The 22977-nt window shown below is 44.6% G+C and overlaps 1 protein-coding gene, 1 long non-coding RNA gene and 1 pseudogene across 2 annotated transcripts in view; 1 reads left to right on the top strand and 2 right to left on the bottom strand.

The window, feature by feature from the left end:
* The window catches only part of LOC142657439 (natural cytotoxicity triggering receptor 3-like), an 18122-nt gene extending 4411 nt beyond the window's left edge, over positions 1–13711 (top strand). The window contains exons 3-4 of the mRNA XM_075832469.1: positions 13371–13466; positions 13551–13711. Of these exons, the coding sequence (XP_075688584.1) occupies positions 13371–13466; positions 13551–13639 (185 nt within the window). The 3' untranslated portion in view covers positions 13640–13711. The remainder of the gene's footprint in view (positions 1–13370; positions 13467–13550) is intronic.
* An 88-nt stretch (positions 13712–13799) lies between these two features.
* The window catches only part of LOC142657503 (galactosylgalactosylxylosylprotein 3-beta-glucuronosyltransferase 1-like), a 38338-nt pseudogene continuing 29160 nt past the window's right edge, over positions 13800–22977 (bottom strand).
* LOC142656968 (uncharacterized) lies at positions 14274–15479 on the bottom strand. The gene is made up of 2 exons (XR_012849780.1): positions 15142–15479; positions 14274–14375 (listed from the first exon to the last, which is right to left on the bottom strand). It is a non-coding gene; the product is annotated as an uncharacterized LOC142656968 (long non-coding RNA).

Raw genomic sequence — 22977 nt, 5'->3', positions numbered from 1 at the left:
GCCTTTGTTTATTGTCTTCTTGATTTCGGCTTTTGTGAGGCCGCGCTGGGTGACATTTTCTTCAGGCCGGGTCAGGGTGAGATGTTCTGGGGGGCCTGGTTTACCTGGGACCCCTTGGTGTAACAGGGCTTTATGGTGATAGGAACTTTGCCTGCTGCTGTGTAGATGGGCCCAGAATGATAGCGCCCTCTTCTGGATTGTGAGGTGTAGTGGGAATCTGCCCAGTTCTGCCCGACAGGCACTATTTGAGGTGCTCCGATGGACTTGGAGAAGGTGTTTGCAGAATTCTAGGTGGAAGATTTCTGTTGGGCTGGAATCCCACCTTGACCAGTCTGGGTATGTGTCCGGACCCCAGACTTCACTGGCATACAGGAGGATTGGGGAGGTGATGGAGTCAAAGATTTTCAGCCAGACCGTCACTGGTGGTTTGAGATGATAGAGTTTTCGTCTGATGGCATAGAAGGTTTTGCACGCCTTGTCTTTCAGAATCTCTATGGCTTGTTTAAAGCTTCCTGATTGGTTGATTTCTAGGCCCAGGTAGGTGTACCTGTCGGTCGCTGTGATTGTGGCGTTATTTAGTGTGAAGGTCGGGTGCCTGGGGGATTTTGAGTTTCTCTTCTGGAACACCATGATGTTGGTTTTCTTTGCATTGATGGGTAGTGCCCACGTGGAGCTGAATTTTTCTAGGATTTGCAGGTTGTCTTGGAGACCTTTCTCGGTTGGTGATAGTAACAGAAGGTCATCTGCATACAGCAGGAATTTCACCTGGGTGTCATGGAGGGCGAGACCTGGTGCTGAGGAGGATTCCAGAGCTGTGGCCAGTTCATTGATGTAGATGTTGAAGAGCGTTGGACTGAGGCTGCAGCCTTGTCTGACTCCTCGGCTCTGCTGGAAATCAGCCGTTCTTCTCCCGTTCACCTTCACGCTGCATCTGTTCTCTGTGTAGGAGCTTCTGATGACGTCATAGGTTTTACCTCCTATTCCGCTCTCCAGCAGTTTCAGGAATAGGCCCGGGTGCCACACTGAGTCAAAGGCCTTCTTAAAGTCCACAAAACAGGCGTAAATCTTCCCATGCTTTGTATTGTGGACGTGGCTCTTGATGAGGCTGCGCAGGGTGAATATGTGGTCAGTGGTGCGGTGGTTTGGCATGAACCCAGCTTGGCTTTGGTGGAGGACATTGTGCTGGGAGAGGAAGCTGAGGATTCTCTTATTCAGGATGCTGCTGAACAGTTTCCCCAGGTTGCTGCTGACACATATCCCTCGGTAGTTGGCCGGGTCGTACCTGTCCCCACTCTTGTGGATTGGTGTTATAAGGCCTTGGTTCCAGATTTGCGGGAAGTAGCCGGCACTCAGCACTATATTAAATAGTTTTACTATTGCGGCCTGTATTTCTGGCGGGCTGTGTTTTATCATTTCCGGTGAGATTCTGTCTAGGCCGCTGGATTTTTTACACCTTATGTCTGAGGTTCTCTCTGTTACTTCTTGCAGTGTTATTGGTGTATCCAGGGGGTTTTGAGAATCTTTAAGTGTTTCCTCCATCGCCTTCAATTTTGATATTATTTGTTTTTGTTCTTGGCTTTGTTCTTCTTTCGGGATATCTTTGTAGAGGTCCCTGAAATATTGGAGCCAGATGTTGCCATTTTGAATATGAAGGTTGTTTTTCTTGCAATTTTTGCCCATGTGTTTCCATAATTCCCAGAACGAGTTGTCATGGAGGGCATCTTGGAGTTGGGTAAGTTTGGTGGAGATGTGCCTTTGTTTTTTCTTTCGGAGGATGGTCTTGTATTGCCTCTGTATGTTGCTGTAGGCCTCCTTCAGACCGGCGTTGTTTGGGTCTCGGTGCTTCTTATTTGAGGCATTTCTTAGGGTCTTCCGTACTTCTTTGCACTCACGGTCAAACCAACCGTTAGGATGTATTTCTTGTGGCCTCTTGTAGTCACATCTTTTCAGGTCAGACTTCTCTGCCATGGTATAGAATATATTATTGAGGTCATTTACGGCCTGATTGACCCCTCCTGGGCTTGTCTCATACACCTTGTTGTAGAGGTTGTGAAGCATCTCCTGCACTTCTGGTCTGTTCATTGTCTCTTTATATTTTATAGTTGACGTTTTGGACCATTTATAAGATGGGGGCAGGTTGAAGAGGCCGGTTTGATGTGGTTTTTGTGCAGATGGTTTGGTTGTGGATTTGATGTATAGAAGTAATTGGTTGTGATCTGACAGGTGCGTTTGTGGAGTGACTATGAGTGCGCCAATGTTTGCGGGGTCCATGTCCGTGATGGCATAGTCTACTACACTGCTGCCTACATGGGAGTTTAGTGTATACCTTCCTAAAGAGTCTCCCTTGGTGCGGCCATTCAGTATGTGGAGTCCTAAGCTTCGACATAGATTCAGTAGTTTTTTCCCGCTTTTGTTGACGGTGCTGTCATAGCTGTTTCTCTCTTTCTGTAGGGAGTTATGACAGTCGGCCTCTGCTCCAAAGATGAAGATGTTTCCATCATTGGTCAGGTAGTCTTTATCTCTCCCCGTTCTTGCATTGAGGTCTCCGTAGATGAGAACGCTGCCCAGGGTCTGGAAATGGGCGGCTTCCCTTTGTATAATCTCAAAGCTGTCTGGGTTGGAGTACGGGGACTCTGGCGGTGCGATGTACGTTGCGCAGAGATACATGTCAGACTGAGAGGTGAGGATGGAGCTGCCTATTCTTATCCAGATGTGGCTGTCTCCTCGCTTCACGGCTTTGATCTGCTCATGGAGCTCCTCCTTGTACCAGACTAATATTCCTCCTGAACACCGACCCTGCTTGATGTGTTTATTTTTCAGGGCGGGGACAGAGATTTCCCTGTATCCAGTGGGCACCAGGGACTCATTCTCTGTCCTAGTCCATGTTTCCAGGAGGATTTGTATATCGATATTTTTCAGTCTTTGGATGAAGTCTGGATCGTTAATTTTGCATCCAAAGGCTGAGGCGTTGAGGCCTTGAATATTCCAGCTGCTGATTATAAAGGACGTCATTGTGTGTCCATATACCTTGTAATGAGCGGCGCTGTGTAGGACGGGCTGGAGATGTGACTGTTGGATGTGTTGTAGATGTTCTCGTGTTGTACAGTCACATTAGTTTTTTACATAGAGTGCTGAGCAGGGTCTTTAGCATCTCCATGTCTCTGCTCTGCGTGTCTCTGTGTGAGGCAGGGGGTTTCCTCCATGTCTCTGCTCTGCGTGTCTCTGTGTGAGGCAGGGTGTTTCCTCCATGTCTCTCATCTATCTATCTATCTATCTATCTATCTATCAATTCAATTCAATTCAATTCAATTCAATTCAATTCAATTCAATTCAATTCAAAGAAGCTTTATTGGCAGGACCAAATACATATTAGCATTGCCAAAGCAAGTAAGAAGTAAGGGAATGAGGGATAGGGACTGAGGGATTGGGGGATAGGGACACATCTAGGGTCGGGGTTATACAAGTCCATGGCATATCATGTCTCTCTCAGTTTATGGCATGCAGTGACATATTGTGCCGCTGTGCCCACTGTGGTTTCCTCTTCACCCAGCAGGATGTAGAGTTTCTCTTGCTCTTCCATGGAGCTGAAGTCCGGTAAGAGATCAGAGAGTTTCCTGAAGTGAGTGTCCCTCACTGCTGAGTATTTGGAGCAGTGTAGCAGGAAGTGGGCCTCATCCTCCACGGCCTCCTGGTCGCACTGTTGGCACAGTCGGCTCTCCCTGGGCTTGTAGGTCTGTCTGTGGCGCCCGGATTCGATGAGCAGGTTGTGGGCGCTCAGTCTGTAGCGGCTCAGGATCTGTCTGTCTCTGTGGTTTGGCAGTTTCTCCAGATATGGCGCCAGTTTATATTCCCGCTGTAGACTCCGGTATATTGTCAGTTTCTGGGATGTCTTTAGGTCGTTCCTCCAGTCACTGATATATTCCTCTTGGCCTTTGTTTATTGTCTTCTTGATTTCGGCTTTTGTGAGGCCGCGCTGGGTGACATTTTCTTCAGGCCGGGTCAGGGTGAGATGTTCTGGGGGGCCTGGTTTACCTGGGACCCCTTGGTGTAACAGGGCTTTATGGTGATAGGAACTTTGCCTGCTGCTGTGTAGATGGGCCCAGAATGATAGCGCCCTCTTCTGGATTGTGAGGTGTAGTGGGAATCTGCCCAGTTCTGCCCGACAGGCACTATTTGAGGTGCTCCGATGGACTTGGAGAAGGTGTTTGCAGAATTCTAGGTGGAAGATTTCTGTTGGGCTGGAATCCCACCTTGACCAGTCTGGGTATGTGTCCGGACCCCAGACTTCACTGGCATACAGGAGGATTGGGGAGATGATGGAGTCAAAGATTTTCAGCCAGACCGTCACTGGTGGTTTGAGATGATAGAGTTTTCGTCTGATGGCATAGAAGGTTTTGCACGCCTTGTCTTTCAGAATCTCTATGGCTTGTTTAAAGCTTCCTGATTGGTTGATTTCTAGGCCCAGGTAAGTGTACCTGTCGGTCGCTGTGATTGTGGCGTTATTTAGTGTGAAGGTCGGGTGCCTGGGGGATTTTGAGTTTCTCTTCTGGAACACCATGATGTTGGTTTTCTTGGCATTGATGGGTAGTGCCCACGTGGAGCTGAATTTTTCTAGGATTTGCAGGTTGTCTTGGAGACCTTTCTCGGTTGGTGATAGTAACAGAAGGTCATCTGCATACAGCAGGAATTTCACCTGGGTGTCATGGAGGGCGAGACCTGGTGCTGAGGAGGATTCCAGAGCTGTGGCCAGTTCATTGATGTAGATGTTGAAGAGCGTTGGACTGAGGCTGCAGCCTTGTCTGACTCCTCGGCTCTGCTGGAAATCGGCCGTTCTTCTCCCGTTCACCTTCACGCTGCATCTGTTCTCTGTGTAGGAGCTTCTGATGACGTCATAGGTTTTACCTCCTATTCCGCTCTCCAGCAGTTTCAGGAATAGGCCCGGGTGCCACACTGAGTCAAAGGCCTTCTTAAAGTCCACAAAACAGGCGTAAATCTTCCCATGCTTTGTATTGTGGACGTGGCTCTTGATGAGGCTGCGCAGGGTGTAGATGTGGTCAGTGGTGCGGTGGTTTGGCATGAACCCAGCTTGGCTTTGGTGGAGGACATTGTGCTGGGTGAGGAGGCTGAGGATTCTCTTATTCAGGATGCTGCTGAACAGTTTCCCCAGGTTGCTGCTGACACATATCCCTCGGTAGTTGGCCGGGTCGTACCTGTCCCCACTCTTGTGGATTGGTGTTATAAGGCCTTGGTTCCAGATTTGCGGGAAGTAGCCGGCACTCAGCACCATATTAAATAGTTTGACTATTGCGGCCTGTATTTCTGGCGGGCTGTGTTTTATCATTTCTGGTGAGATTCTGTCTAGGCCGCTGGATTTTTTACACCTTATGTCTGAGGTTCTCTCTGTTACTTCTTGCAGTGTTATTGGTGTATCCAGGGGGTTTTGAGAATCTTTAAGTGTTTCCTCCATCGCCTTCAGTTTTGATATTATTTGTTTTTGTTCTTGGCTTTGTTCTTCTTTCGGGATATCTTTGTAGAGGTCCCTGAAATATTGGAGCCAGATGTTGCCATTTTGAATATGAAGGTTGTTTTTCTTGCAATTTTTGCCCATGTGTTTCCATAATTCCCAGAACGAGTTGTCATGGAGGGCGTCTTGGAGTTGGGTAAGTTTGGTGGAGATGTGCCTTTGTTTTTTCTTTCGGAGGATGGTCTTGTATTGCCTCTGTATGTTGCTGTAGGCCTCCTTCAGACCGGTGTTGTTTGGGTCTTGGTGCTTCTTATTTGAGGCATTTCTTAGGGTCTTCCGTACTTCTTTGCACTCACGGTCAAACCAACCGTTAGGATGTATTTCTTGTGGCCTCTTGTAGTCACATCTTTTCAGGTCAGACTTCTCTGCCATGGTATAGAATATATTATTGAGGTCATTTACGGCCTGATTGACCCCTCCTGGGCTTGTCTCATACACCTTGTTGTAGAGGTTGTGAAGCATCTCCTGCACTTCTGGTCTGTTCATTGTCTCTTTATATTTTATAGTTGACGTTTTGGACCATTTATAAGATGGGGGCAGGTTGAAGAGGCCGGTTTGATGTGGTTTTTGTGCAGATGGTTTGGTTGTGGGTTTGATGTATAGAAGTAATTGGTTGTGATCTGACAGGTGCGTTTGTGGAGTGACTATGAGTGCGCCAATGTTTGCGGGGTCCATGTCCGTGATGGCATAGTCTACTACACTGCTATCTATCTATCTATCTATCTATCTATCTATCTATCTATCTATCTATCTATCTAATATCTATCTATCTATCTATCTATCATCTATCTATCTATCTATTTATCTATCTATCTATCTATCTATCTATCTATCTATCTATCTATCTATCTATCTATCTATCTATCATCTATCTATCTATCTATCTATCTATCTATCTATCTATCTATCTATCTCATATCTATCTATCTATCTATCTATCTATCTATCTATCTATCTATCTATCTATCTATCATCTATCTATCTATCTATCTATCTATCTATCTATCTATCTATCTATCTATCTATCTATCTATCTCATATCTATCTATCTATCTATCTATCTATCTATCTATCTATCTATCATCTATCTATCTATCTATCTATCTATCTATCTATCTATCTATCTATCTATCTATCTATCTATCTATCATCTATCTATCTATCTATCTATCTATCTATCTATCTATCTATCTATCTCATATCTATCTATCTATCTATCTATCTATCTATCTATCTATCTATCTATCTATCTATCTATCAATCTATCTATCTATCTATCTATCTATCTATCTATCTATCTATCTATCTATCATCTATCTATCTATCTATCTATCTATCTATCTATCTATCTATCTATCTATCTATCATCTATCTATCTCATATCTATCTATCTATCTATCTATCTATCTATCTATCATCTATCTATCTATCTATCTATCTATCTATCTATCTATCTATCTATCTATCTATCTATCTCATATCTATCTATCTATCTATCTATCTATCTATCTATCTATCTATCTATCTATCTATCATCTATCTATCTATCTATCTATCTATCTATCTATCTATCTCATATCTATCTATCTATCTATCTATCTATCTATCTATCTATCTATCTATCTATCTATCTATCATCTATCTATCTATCTATCTATCTATCTATCTATCTATCTATCTATCTATCTATCTATCTATCTATCTATCGTTGTTTTCTTCTTAGCTGCGGGTGACGTTCACAGGGACCTGACCTGGGACACCAGACGTCTCACCGTCATGCAGTCCCATCATTTATGGGGACGGGAGGGAAATTGATTATTTTAACCGCAAATTAGATCAAGACGTAAAATGGGATTTTCTTCTGGATCCAGACGGGTTGCGTAGAATTATTCGCTGCGACTTTTCAATTTCGAACTTAAGCCAAAAGATTCTGATTCTCAGCTTGACCTTCATGTTCTGATGTAACGTGTGACCTCTCTGTATCTCAGGAATCGTCTCCCAGAAGATCGAGGTGTCTCAGATCCCGGAGGTCCATGGCACCGCAGGCAGCGAGGTCACCTTACCGTGTACCTACAATGTCTCTGGTGTAGAGGAGGGGACTCTCGGGTCCTACAAGTGGTACCGACATCTAGTGAAGACCGGGCCGGAGGTGTCTGATAGTAATAAGGATTTCACAGGTCGGATCTCCAGAGCAGACGCAGCAGAATTCACCAGTAAGAGAGACGCCCGTATCACCCTACACAACGTGGAGCCCTCAGACACCGGCACTTATTACTGTCAAGTCACTTTCCAACATGGAAAAAGAATATCCGGACATGGTGACGGGACCACGCTCAATGTGACCCTGACCGAAGGTGAGAAACCATGTCTATCTATCTATCTATCTATCTATCTATCTATCTATCTATCTATCTATCTATCTATCTATCTAATCTATCTAATCTACAAGTTCACATGATTGTCACATCCATAGATACATGGACTAGATCACAGATCCTGCAATATATCTGTAATGCCGGTGACTGGTGCAACTTCTGCCTACTCTCCCTGCCACCAGGACTTGTCTTCTCCGCCAGCGGCCTGGTGCTTTTGGCCGCAGGCGTCTTCTCTCTGTATCTTTTTCTTTTCGCGTCAATTTGCTTTCTGACCGTCCCAATTCAAAAACCTCCAATTCAAACCTTGCTGCTCCAGGACTATTAAAGGCACCTCCTCAGATCACCTTGTGCCTAAACAACAATGGTGCAGTCTGTATCTGGCTATCCTCTACCAGCCTGTATCCGGCTATCCTCTACCAGCCTGTATCCGGCTATCCTCTACCAGCCTGTATCCGGCTATCCTCTACCAGCCTGTATCCAGCTATCCTCTACCAGCCTGTATCCAGCTATCCTTTACCAGCCTGTATCCAGCTATCCTCTACCAGCCTGTATCCAGCTATCCTCTACCAGCCTGTATCCAGCTATCCTCTACCAGCCTGTATCCAGCTATCCTCTACCAGCCTGTATCCAGCTATGCTCTACCAGCCTGTATCCAGCTATCCTCTACCACCCTGTATCCAGCTATTCTCTACCAGCCTGTATCCAGCTATCCTCTACCAGCCTGTATCCAGCTATCCTCTACCAGCCTGTATCCAGCTATCCTCTACCAGCCTGTATCCAGCTATCCGCTACCAGCCTGTATCAAGCTATCCGCTACCAGCCTGTATCCAGCTGTCCTCTACCCTCCTGTATCCAGCTATCCTCTACCCTCCTGTATCCAGCTATCCGCTACCAGCCTGTATCCAGCTATCATCTACCCTCCTGTATCCAGCTATCCTCTACCCTCCTGTATCTTGCAATCCGCTACCAGCCTGTATCCAGATATCCGCTACCAGCCTGTATCCGGCTATCCACTACCAGCCTGTATCCGGCTATCCTCTACAAGCCTGTATCCAGCTATCCTCTATCCTCCTGTATCCAGCTATCCTCTACCTTCTTGTATCCAGCTATCCTCTACCCTCCTGTATCCAGCTATCCTCTACCCTCATGTATCCAGCTATCCTCTACCCTCCTGTATCCAGCTATTCTCTACTCTCCTGTATCCAGCAATCCGCTGCCAGCCTGTATCCAGCTATCCTCTACCAACCTGTATCCAGCTATCCTCTAACCTCCTGTATACAGCTATCCTCTACCCTCCCGTATCCAGCTATCCTCCATCCTCATGTATCCAGCTATCCACTACCAGCCTGTATCCAGCTATTCTCTACCCTCCTCTATCCAGCTATCCTCTACCCTCATGTATCCAGCTATCCTCTACCCTCATGTATCCAGCTATCCTCTACCATCATGTATTAGCTATCCTCTACCCTCATGTATCCAGCTATCCTCTACCCTCATGTATCCAGCTATCCTCCACCCTTCTGTATCCAGCTATCCTCTACCCTCATGTATCCAGCTATCCTCTACCCTCCTGTATCCAGCTATCCTCTAGCACTCCGTATCCAGCTAACCTCTACCCTCATGTATCCAGCTATCCTCTACCCTCCTGTATCCAGCTATCCTTTAGCACTCCGTATCCAGCTAACCTCTACCCTCATGTATCCAGCTATCCGCTACCAGCCTGTAACCAGTTATCCGCTACCAGCCTGTATCCAGCTATCCTCTACCCTCCTGTATCCAGCTATCCTTTAGCACTCCGTATCCAGCTATCCTCTACCCTCATGTATCCAGCTATCCTCTACCCTCCTGTATACAGTTATCCACTACCAGCCTGTACCCAGCTATCCCCTACCAGCCTGTATTCAGCTATCCTCTACCAGCCTGTATCCAGCTATCCCCTACCAGCCTGTATCCAGCTATCCGCTACCAGCCTGTATCCAGCTATCCGCTACAAGCTTGTATCCAGCTATCCTCTACCTGCCTGTATCCAGCTATCCTCTACCAGCCTGTATCCAGCTATCCTGTACCAGCCTGTATCCAGCTATCCGCTACCAGCCTGTATCCAGCTATCCTTTACCCTCCTGTATCCAGCTATCCTCTACTATCCTAAATCCAGCTATCCTCTACCAGCCTGTATCCAGCTATCCTCTACCTGCCTGTATCCAGCTATCCCCTACCAGCTTGTATCCAACTATCCTCTACCAGCCTGTATCCAGCTATCCGCTACCAGCCTGTATCTAGCTATCCTCTACCAACCTGTATACAGCTGTCCTCTACCAGCCTGTATCCAGCTATCCACTACCAGCCTGTATCCAGCTATCCGCTACCAGCCTGTATCCAGCTATGCGCTACCAGCCTGTATCCAGCTATCCGCTACCAGCCTGTATCCAGCTATCCGCTACCAGCCTGTATCCAGCTATCCGCTACCAGCCTGTATCCACCTATCCGCTACCAGCCTGTATCCAGCTATCCTCTACCAGCCTGTATCCAGCTATCCTGTACCAGCCTGTATCCAGCTATCCGCTACCAGCCTGTATCCAGCTATCCTTTACCCTCCTGTATCCAGCTATCCTCTACTATCCTATATCCAGCTATCCTCTACCTGCCTGTATCCAGCTATCCTCTACCAGCCTGTATCCAGCTATCCTCTACCTGCCTGTATCCAGCTATCCGCTACCAGCCTGTATCCAGCTATCCTCTACCCTCCTGTATCCAGCTATCCTCTACTATCCTATATCCAGCTATCCTCTACCAGCCTGTATCCAGCTATCCGCTACCAGCCTGTATGCAGCTATCCACTACCAGCCTGTATCCAGCTATCCTCTACCAGCCTGTATTCAGCTATCCTCTACCAGCCTGTATCCAGCTATCCCCTACCAGCCTGTATCCAGCTATCTGCTACCAGCCTGTATCCAGCTATCCTCTACCTGCCTGTATCCAGCTATCATCTACCTGCCTGTATCCAGCTATCCTCTACCTGCCTGTATCCAGCTATCCGCTACCAGCCTGTATCCAGCTATCCTTTACCCTCCTGTATCCAGCTATCCTCTACTATCCTATATCCAGCTATCCTCTACCAGCCTGTATCCAGCTATCCTCTACCTGCCTGTATCCAGCTATCCCCTACCAGCTTGTATCCAGCTATCCTCTACCAGCCTGTATCCAGCTATCCGCTACCAGCCTAGATCTAGCTATCCTCTACCAGCCTGTATCCAGCTATCCTCTACCAGCCTGTATCCAGCTATCCACTACCAGCCTGTATCCAGCTATCCACTACCAGCCTGTATCCAGCTATGCGCTACCAGCCTGTATCCAGCTATCCTTTACCCTCCTGTATCCAGCTATCCTCTACTATCCTATATCCAGCTATCCTCTACCAGCCTGTATCCAGCTATCCTCTACCTGCCTGTATCCAGCTATCCCCTACCAGCTTGTATCCAGCTATCCTCTACCAGCCTGTATCCAGCTATCCGCTACCAGCCTGTATCTAGCTATCCTCTACCAGCCTGTATCCAGCTATCCTCTACCAGCCTGTATCCAGCTATCCACTACCAGCCTGTATCCAGCTATCCGCTACCAGCCTGTATCTAGCTATCCTCTACCAGCCTGTATCCAGCTATCCTCTACCAGCCTGTATCCAGCTATCCACTACCAGCCTGTATCCAGTTATCCACTACCAGCCTGTATCCAGCTATGCGCTACCAGCCTGTATCCAGCTATCCGCTACCAGCCTGTATCCAGCTATCCGCTACCAGCCTGTATCCAGCTATCCGCTACCAGCCTGTATCCAGCTATCCTGTACCAGCCTGTATCCAGCTATCCTGTACCAGCCTGTATCCAGCTATCCGCTACCAGCCTGTATCCAGCTATCCTTTACCCTTCTGTATCCAGCTATCCTCTACTATCCTATATCCAGCTATCCTGTACCTGCCTGTATCCAGCTATCCGCTACCAGCCTGTATACAGCTATCCTCTACCCTCCTGTATCCAGCTATCCTCTACTATCCTATATCCAGCTATCCTCTACCAGCCTGTATCCAGCTATCCGCTACCAGCCTGTATCCAGCTATCCTTGTCAGGGATCATTACCATGTATATTGTTTGAAAAATATTATCCTTACATATATATATATATATTCAGTATATTACACAAAGAGATTGGATTCATGGAGCACAAAGAGCCTGCATAACACGCCTATGGAAGACACCGCCCCCTGGAATGCAAAGAGGAGTGTGCAGAAGAATGTACAGGAAAACTTACAGCTGAGGAGCCAATGGGACTTAAGCAAGTCCCACATCTCGAGGGAGGGGCATGTGTCTCCTCTGTCTGTTTCTTTGTTCTGAATAAAGTTCAGTTCTCCTCTTTTCTGATGAAGGGAAAGTTGTGTAGCGAACATTTCTGACTCGTTCACTTCTTTCCAGGCATGCCTTCAGCTTTCAATTTACAGAGGTGGTTATTCGGTGTGAAATGACAGGGAGAAAGGAGCTTCCCTGATATACGGACCTGACATCCTCTACCAGCCTGTATCCAGCTATTCTTTACCAGCCTGTATCCAGCTATCCTCTACCCTCCTGTATCCAGCTATCCTCTACTATCCTATATCCAGCTATCCTCTACCAGCCTGTATCAATCTATCCGCTACCAGCCTGTATCCAGCTATCCTTTACCCTCCTGTATCCAGCTATCCTCTACTATCCTATAGCCAGCTATCCTCTACTTGCCTGTATCCAGCTATCCTCTACCAGCCTGTATCCAGCTATCCTCTACTTGCCTGTATCCAGCTATCCTCTACCAGCCTGTATCCAGCTATCCTCTACTATCCTATATCCAGCTATCCTCTACCAGCCTGTAACAGTCTGCACACAACTATCTGTGACGAGTGTGAAGCTTCTTGTCTATTATGAACTGTCATCTGATCTGGATCATATAACGAGGTACCATCTACCAGTGCCTGTACCTTCAGTGTAGTATCCTTGTCTACTGGACCAGCTCAAGAGGTAGCGGCCTGACAGCCTCCCCGCAGTCCAAGTCCAATTCCCCGTATGGGGGTTAAAGAGTGAATGGTGGCTACTTAGAGATAACGCCCATAGAGGTGACCCCAAGGCAAACCGTTTGAGTAGTCCAATGGGTCCACAATCCACTAGTCCCAACAATACCATTCACCAGACACATGATTCACCACACACATCATAGATACATGGAATAGATCAGAGATCCAGCAATATACCATTCACCAGACACATGATCACCAGACACATCATAGATACATGGACTAGATCAGAGATCCTGCAATATACCATTCACCAGACACATCCATACTTCTTCAATGTGTTGGGATCTTTTTAGCGGTCTTATTTACCACCTTTATTATACATGGGCTTTCCTTTGCCTTTCCCGTATTTGCCCCTTACATGTTCTGCTCGTCTTTCAGGTTTCTGTTCTTCCTATGTTCTAATCTTTGGCGTTAGAATGATTGTGGGGATCCTGGTTGTAGTCGCTGCTCTGGTGTTGTGTCATGTGCACCGTGGTAAGTAAAGGCTTTTCCCTTCCTTCTATATATTTTCTCCCCCACACAATTTGCCATATTCATTATGATGTCTTTATTTTGTAGGCATTGTCCAGCAGATGGAGGAAGGTGCGGTGGCTGCATCGTGTCCCCCAGGTCAGAGGGGAGACCACTCATTAATGGTCCATTGCTGATTTGTTACTTCTACTCCACATGAGGGTGGGTGTGGCTTCTTTCATATTGTCACCGGCTCCGGTCCTGTGCGCAGAAAATCCATATGGTCTGATACACGGTCCACACATGGTGAGATGTCATCTTGGTCTCACACCAGTGCTTCTCTTGGTGAAGTCTTTGTCATCTAGTCATGGTCTTCGTGTGCCAAACCAAAATTTGTGAAATGTCGCAAAGGCAACAGAATAGTGTGAAGTGTAAAGAAGAAGAAGAGCTGGTAGACCATATGAACTACATATGCCAGACGTATAAGGGGCTCTGAATCAGGTGATTGGGTGAGTCAATCACAGGGTAGCTCTGGGCCTGGGCGGAGTGATCCGATCTTGACTGGCTTGGAGGAGCAGCTGTATAAGGAGCAGCTGTCCACTGTCTGCATCTGAAGGTCACAGAGTGACCTCTGTACCAGGGATACCACATAATACTATGGCGGCGATCGTCCTGCTACAGCCTGGTGTCTAGTTATATAGGTAATCAAAAATAGATATTGGGATGCACTCCTCAATCAATTGGCGTGGTGCTAGTAAGGTAGGGACGAGAATCCCACAATATTGAAAATATACAACCCCAGCACTCACAGAGGTACGCAAAAGATCCAGATGCAAACAAATTTAAGTTTTATTGCAACAAAAGATGGTAAAGTTGAGGTGGAAAGCGACTTGGTAAGACGTTTCGGCCGAACCTCGGCCTTTGTCACGGTCGCTAAAATGATAAAGAATAAAATGCTTTTACAAAGTTGGCAATAAAATTTACAAAAATACAGTATGAACAAATGAAAATAATAATATGAAAATAACATATATAGATGAGTTATCTCTGTTTACATGAAATTATATAGCGCTGTCACCTCAGATATACACAGAGAACAATTATTATACATTATAAGGAAAAATAAAAATATTTTAATACTGAACTGTATAAAGAAAATTGCGTGATCAATTAGTGGAACACGTAACACAAGAATTAAGGAAATCATAATCATCTATGAAAGAATAAGTCATAATGATCTATAAAAACAAGACTAGGGGCTGAATAGTCAGAACAAAATTAAGTTAAATATGCTCAAGGAGGATCTAGCAGTATATAACTGTATGTGGCATGCTGAAGGAGGATCTAGCAGTATATAACTGTATGTGGCATGCTGAAGGAGGATCTAGCAGTATATAACTGTATGTGGCATGCTGAAGGAGGATCTAGCAGTATATAGCTGTATGTGGCATGCTGAAGGAGGATATAGCAGTATATAACTGTATGTGGCATAAACAATCTGGAAACCTCTGATGGTGATGCAATACCTAGGTTACATATATTGATTTAGTTTTGTTATTGTGGTGGGGAGAGGAAAGAGTCCTCACTGTAGACCATACCATAAAGTACCGGTAGAAAATAAAGGACAGTGTGAAAAGGAACAAACACTAGAGGATAAACTAAAGGGAGAAAGTAAGAGGAAAGACATGTGCTGCTGTACCTGTAAGACGATATCACTGGTATGGGTTGTCCGCCGGATATTCCCTGTGTGTCTGTGCTATGTGAGTTGCGTCTGTGTTTATACCAGACCAACCGGAACTGACGTCAGTGGTACAGCCAGAGCCGTCTAACAGCTGATATGTGAGTGCAGTGAATATTCATGAGGTAATTATAGCAAGGGACCGTGAAAAAGAAACCTTCTGGGAGTATTGACAGAGCCATCTAGCTGCTGATATGTGAGTGCAGTGAATATTCATGAGGTAATTATAGTAAGGGACCGTGGAGAAAGAGAGCAAAGGGACCTAGCAGCTGATGTGAGTGCAATGAATATTCCTGAGGTTATTATAGTAAGAATGTGTGTTAGTGTGTATATATATATATATATATATATATATATATATATATGTGAGTGGCATGTAATGAAGGAATGCAACTATATAGAGAAGTATGTTGACAGAAACTGATTGGACGCTATCTAGTTGCCATGACAACGAACCAGAGAAGGAAAGGGACCGTATGTCTGAAGGTATAGATGATCTCAGCCCATGTGTATGGGATGTCAATGTAAGGATAGATGTAGGAACGGTATAGAAGGTGATAGTAGTCATGGCAACATGGAGAGAAGGGAAAATTAGAAAAATTAGAAAAAATAAAAATAAAAAATAAAAATCAGAAAAAATATATATGTATAAAAATGAAGGAATAAAGATGAGATTTGACAGCCGGTTTTATGGTACTTTTACCTGGTCCATGTGGATGTGTTTTTTCTCTAGCGTGTCTAGAAACAGAAAAGACAACAAGTTAGAATATGCAAGTCAAACAAGATATAGGAACTGGCATTAATACATGAACTGCACAGAAGATAATAGGGTTTCGTATCAATTCATTAGGTCAAATTCCCTATTGAGACCCCTGGGACTTAAGGTTTGTAATGTATGTATCCAGTAGGATTCCCGTTCCTTAAGTAAATGTATGTGGTTGCCACCTCTACGTGGTTGAGGAACGTGTTCAATTATCTGGAACTGAAATTGGGAAAGTTGATGATTCGCCTTACTGAAGTGGTCTGGTAATGGTAACCAGTTTTTGTTACAGCGGATAGTAGATTTGTGGCTTGTTATGCGATCCCTAATGTGTTGTGTGGTTTCGCCCACATATATTAGCCCACACGGGCACTTTACCAGGTATACCACAAAATTGGTATCACATGTATAGAAGCCTTTTATGGGAAAAGATTTATTAGTGTGGGGATGCTGGAACCGATCACCCTTGATAACGTTGGAGCAGCATGAGCAATGGAGGCATGGGAAAGTTCCATTATGTCTGGGTCGTAAGAAAGTTTGTCTGGGCAATTTAGTGTTGCTGCCAATGTCTGCTCTAACCAATCTATCCCTGAAATTGGGTGGGCGTTTGAGGCACATCATCGCAGGCGACTTAAATTCTAGAATGGTCGGGTAGGCTGTACTGAGGTGGTGCCAATGTTTTCTAATAATTTGTTGGAATTTTGGAACCAAAGGGTGATATGTATGTACAAACGGAATTCTATTTAGTTTAGTGTCGTTGCGGGTGGTACAAGGTGTGTGATCTTCTTGAATCGTATTATGCAGTTCTTGTTGAAGTATCCGTGAAGGATAACCTCTGTCTTTGAATTTGTCAGTCATTTCTTGTAATCTAGTGTGTCGTGTTGTCTCATCTGTTACAATCCTAGAGATGCGTTTATATTGAGATTTAGGAAGTGAGGTTTTAGTTTTATACGGATGGTTACTCTGGAAATGGAGCAGGCCATTTCTGTCTGTGGGTTTGGTATATAGATCGACAACTAGATGGCCAGTGTTATTTTTCTTAACCAACGTGTCCAGGAAGCTTATCTCCTGTGAACTCAGATTTAATGTAAATTGTAGACCCTCACGTATGGTGTTAATTTCCTGGACAAAATCTATGGCAGATTGTTCAGTACCTTTCCATATGCAAAATATGTCATCTATATATCGATGCCAGCAGATTGCATTATCCCTGAATCTAGGATTGGTGTAAATGTGGGTAGATTCGAATTCTGCCATGTAGGCATTGGCATATGGAGGAGCCATGTTAGAACCCATAGCAGTGCCATTGATCTGTTTATAAAAGTTGTCCCCAAATAAGAAATAATTCTCATTCAGAATTAATTCGAGTAGTTCTAAACATAATGATTTGGAATTCATGGACATATCGGTAGTGTCCAGGAGGCTACTTGTGGCTGCTAGGCCATCTTGATGTGTGATGGATGTGTATAAGCTATTGACATCCAATGTAATTAGGAGGCTAGTAGGCTCAATCTGATGTAGACTTTTAATAATCTGTAAAAAATGGCTGGTGTCCAGGAGAAATGATTTGGTTTTTTTAATGAGGGGAGTCAATATTTTTTCTAAAAAGATGGCTAATGGGGATGAAATAGAGTCGGTGGAGGCAACTATTGGTCGACCAGGGGGATTGATTAAAGACTTGTGAATTTTTGGTAGGACATAAAATACGGGAGTGATTGGAAACGGATTCTGTAAAAATTTGTGTGTTTTGTGATCAATTGTATTAATATCAAGGTGATGATCAATGATGGAGTTGATTTTATGGCGTATATCGGAAATAGGGTCTCTTGGTATTTTGAGGTAGGTGTTACTATCAGTAAGTTGGCGATTGATTTCAGAGACATAATTATTATAATCAAGTATTACAATGGCCCCTCCCTTATCGGCTGGTTTAATTATGATTTCCCGGTTATGTTGTAAATCCCTTAAGGATGTCCTTTCTTCAGTGGACAAATTTTTTTGATGGGGATAGTAGCCCAAATTGTAATCGTGCAAGACGACATCAATGTCTCTTTGTACAAGTTCAATCACTGATTCTGTAGCGTGGTAGATTTTGGGGGGAGCAAAATTGCTTTTGCTACGGAGGCCCAAATTAGAAATAGAAATTTCTGAGCACACGTCTCTAGGCTGTTGGGAAGTGGATAGATCAGTAAGTCCAAAGTGTGTCTTGAGTCGTAATGATCTGTAAAAGTAGTTCAATTCCTGCTGGAGAATGAACGTATTACAGGGGGCGGTGGGGCAGAAGGACAAGCCTTTCTGTAAGACTGACAGTTCTGTTGGCGTAAGGGAATGAGAGGAGAGATTGACGACCAGGTGGTTCTTCCTACCTGGGACCTCGTCTGTATGTTGGTGTCTCGACCTCGTCCATCTCCTCCCCGCCCGCCTGGTGGTCCGTTTCGGCCTCTCCGATTGCCTAAAAAACGTGGAGGACGTCGACCAATAGAGGAGTCGCTGCCAGAACTGGAGAAATTTTCTGTTTGTTGTCGTGGTTGGCGCCATGAATTTGCGTAAGTTGACGACTCGTTCCATCGGTAAACCCTGTTGTTATCGTAATCCGTTGCGTCCCTCTGGAATTTATCGCGTTTTCTTAGTTGTATGGTCTTAGAAAAGTCGTTGATGGCAATGTCGGTACGTGTTTTCAGATTCTCCCATTCACTGGGGCTTAGAGTTGCTGATAGTTGATTTTCCAAAGCCTTGATTTTAATATCGGATTCTGAAATTCTGGTTTGTAGATGAGAAATAGTAAGTAGAATCAAATCCAGTGAGCATTTGTTTAAGATCCTCTGGAATTGTTGACAGTATTCTTCATCGTCAGAAAAGAGGGTTGGTCGAAGGTGACTCCTGAGGCCACGTGGTATTCTCTCCAATCTATGATATTCCGCCAGAGTTGTGCGATGCAGGTCATAGGAGGTATATTTTCGTAGTTCCTTTTCGTAGTCTCGTGTACGTAGTTCCTGCGGAGGAATTCTCAAAAAGTCTCCTGAGTTGGTGACTTGTGCCAAAATATTGGCCGTGGTAGTGGAATCGAAGGCAAAAGTTGATGACGTCATCTATATCAGGGTGCAAGACATCCAAGGTACAGTAGTAATCAAAAATAGATATTGGGATGCACTCCTCAATCAATTGGCGTGGTGCTAGTAAGGTAGGGACGAGAATCCCACAATATTGAAAATATACAACCCCAGCACTCACAGAGGTACGCAAAAGATCCAGATGCAAACAAATTTAAGTTTTATTGCAACAAAAGATGGTAAAGTTGAGGTGGAAAGCGACTTGGTAAGACGTTTCGGCCGAACCTCGGCCTTTGTCACGGTCGCTAAAATGATAAAGAATAAAATGCTTTTACAAAGTTGGCAATAAAATTTACAAAAATACAGTATGAACAAATGAAAATAATAATATGAAAATAACATATATAGATGAGTTATCTCTGTTTACATGAAATTATATAGCGCTGTCACCTCAGATATACACAGAGAACAATTATTATACATTATAAGAAAAAATAAAAATATTTTAATACTGAACTGTATTTAGTTTATCCTCTAGTGTTTGTTCCTTTTCACACTGTCACACTGTCCTTTATTTTCTACCGGTACTTTATGGTATGGTCTACAGTGAGGACTCTTTCCTCTCCCCACCACAATAACAAAACTAAATCAATATATGTAACCTAGGTATTGCATCACCATCAGAGGTTTCCAGATTGTTTATGCCACATACAGTTATATACTGCTATATCCTCCTTCAGCATGCCACATACAGTTATATACTGCTAGATCCTCCTTCAGCATGCCACATACAGTTATATACTGCTAGATCCTCCTTCAGCATGCCACATACAGTTATATACTGCTAGATCCTCCTTGAGCATATTTAACTTAATTTTGTTCTGACTATTCAGCCCCTAGTCTTGTTTTTATAGATCATTATGACTTATTCTTTCATAGATGATTATGATTTCCTTAATTCTTGTGTTACGTGTTCCACTAATTGATCACGCAATTTTCTTTATACAGTTCAGTATTAAAATATTTTTATTTTTCCTTATAATGTATAATAATTGTTCTCTGTGTATATCTGAGGTGACAGCGCTATATAATTTCATGTAAACAGAGATAACTCATCTATATATGTTATTTTCATATTATTATTTTCATTTGTTCATACTGTATTTTTGTAAATTTTATTGCCAACTTTGTAAAAGCATTTTATTCTTTATCATTTTAGCGACCGTGACAAAGGCCGAGGTTCGGCCGAAACGTCTTACCAAGTCGCTTTCCACCTCAACTTTACCATCTTTTGTTGCAATAAAACTTAAATTTGTTTGCATCTGGATCTTTTGCGTACCTCTGTGAGTGCTGGGGTTGTATAGTTATATAGGTATACAGCAGACATGAGCTGCACCAGGGTTACCAGCCCCATGTTCCCGGCCGTCCTCACTGGCTCCCCCAACTGGCCATTTAAAGTGACAACACACCATCAATTCTTGTTGAAGTCTGTGTACCAACACAATAATGACATTGGGGGCCTTTAATTTTACTGTACAGCATGGACGGGGGTACATATATTACCTAGAGGTTTAATAGGAGAAGAGTAACTTACATTTACTGGTCTGTCACAAGTTCTATGCTCTGTAGATACGCCGTGTGTGGCTTGTGTACAATAAAAGAAGTAATCCTGCCTCCATGTTAGTGCCAGAGCTGTAAATCTGGGTCCGATCTGTCATTCTGTATTATTAGGGGTGTCATCATTGTGCATTGAAGGAGCTCCCTCATTACTAGTCATCGGCCACGCTTGCGGGTGGGATACATGTAATATGAGGGACCACCTTGTATCTGGTGATGGAACAATGACTGGGTGGGGTAATAGTCCTGGACAGATATGACGTGACATCTCCGGAGCATCAGTGACTTTGGACTATTATTTCTCAGAGTCTACAATCTACTTTAATATTTCTTGAGAACCTCATGATCTCAGGAAACCTCAACTATCTGCTACGAGATGACTACATTTGAGCCTCCAATGGTTTGGGTTGTCAGGAGGACGGTTCCTGTTTTTTTGCAGAATGATGTTCCTTAATTGAACAGTTTTCAGCCTTTGGCTCCAGCTCTTCTGTGGTGACCAGATCTTGCAGCAGACTGGACTCCTGGTATCCCGGCTTCACATCTAGATGAAAGATTTCCCTGCGCTTCTCAAGGATCAACTTCAAGTTAATAGCACATCCGGCCATATCTACGTCAAATGGCCTCGAGCGTCAAACTTCACCAGCCACCCTTCCACCTTGCCTATGACATTGACCTTCACTGTTTCGTAGCGCAGCGGACCAACAAAGGTTACCGGCCACACAGACACTTTCTTACATCTGTAAAAGTAAGAAGCATCAATGACATCAAGACCAACGTCTGTGATGGTGAATCCCGGGATGTCCTCCTGACTAATGGCGTAGAACTAGCACAGGAAGAATACAGGAAGACTGCAGACTAGTGGGCAGTAAATGAACTCCAGAGAGAACAGTTCTGGATACAGATGTTGAGAAGGAGACGCTATCGTCATGAATTATATACAGGGAAGAAGCTATAGAGAGAACAGAGGTAACAGTCGCTCTCTGGTCCTGGTGTCTGAGGGGGCCCAATGAGCCCTCCCCGACATCAGGAGACACTAGTACTATAAATGGTCTCTATTTTTGGGTAGAAAAGGTGGGAACTCTCCCCCTGCAGCATCTTGTATGTGATATCTGGAGCCCTCAGGTTCAGTGTTCTGTGTCCTCAATGTTACATCTGAACCGAAAGAGGAACCTGGACCTGTGCAGCCCGTGCTCCAGAGAGCGATCACTCGTATACGGGGAAGCTGCAGCCAGGAGGATTCCCTACAACACTCCTATTACCGAAATCACTCTCTACGAGCAGGAGAATAAGGTCTAATTTGGGAAAGCTGAAGTGAAATTCCCTGTGGTTCCTCTCCCAGCACCATGAATAGCGTGCAGCCACCTCGTGTGGTACATGTGTTCTGCCTATAGAGTGAGGAAGGCTGCCCCCTTAAGTTTCGTGGTTCCCCTTATTACATCCAGCTCCCCCCTCCCAGCACTTCTGGTTCTATTCCTCCCATTGCTTATAGCACCAAGTCGGGGGAGGTTCAGGTCTATAAATAAAGTCCAAACCTGGCGAAATCTCCCACTGCCGGCAGCAGGTCGGGTGAAGCTTATGAGAATGGTACTACTTCCCCAGCAGCTGTATGTACTACACCAATGTGGTTGTACGTTTATTTAGGGCCTTTATTTGGCAGAAAATGAGAACATGCAGAATTCCTTGTTTGCTGAAACTGGTAAAGTGTAAAGAATCAAGTGTGAAGGACGCAACACCCATATCAAAAGTAAAGCATGCATGGATTCTGGTGAACACGTCCGTCCCCTCCTAATAATAAGAAAGTACGAGATAGAGTAAAAGGTGTGGAGTACATAGGAGGCCCCTCATATTCTGCTGTGGGGTACGACCTGAGCCCAATGACCCTGGAGGAAAGTGGCTTCAGCAGTGATAGCTGCATGGAGAGAGGTGGGGGAGCAGGACACAGCGTCACAGCTCCGAGCCCTATAGTGATGTGCAGTTATTATATGATGGGGGTGCATATGTTACATCTGATAATGGCTGAGGGGGAGAGGTCCACTATACACAGGACAGATCTCAGGTCACTATACAGATTGTTCCTCAGTTCCACACACAATGATACAGAATGAAACTAAAAGACGCCGTGCGAAGGGTCACCAAAACCACCGCACAGTATTTTAAGACATGAGCAGAATGATTGAGGTTTCCTGCAGCTAAGATCGCATCTGCTTCATTCATGGTGTACGGTGAGACCGGTGACATCTGCAGGTGACGACTGAACCGGGGCCCCGGAGATCTGGGTTATTATATTTGTATGGACATTACAGGTACCATTAGTCAGTAAAGGTTCAGCTGCTTCAGTCAATGTGTCAGTCCCAGTTATATCAGATTATA

Source organism: Rhinoderma darwinii, chromosome 7 (assembly GCF_050947455.1).
Source record: "Rhinoderma darwinii isolate aRhiDar2 chromosome 7, aRhiDar2.hap1, whole genome shotgun sequence".
Taxonomy (NCBI): Eukaryota; Metazoa; Chordata; class Amphibia; order Anura; family Rhinodermatidae; genus Rhinoderma; species Rhinoderma darwinii.
Note: the sequence above shows the minus strand (reverse complement) of the source record. Positions and strands in the feature narration are given on the sequence as shown.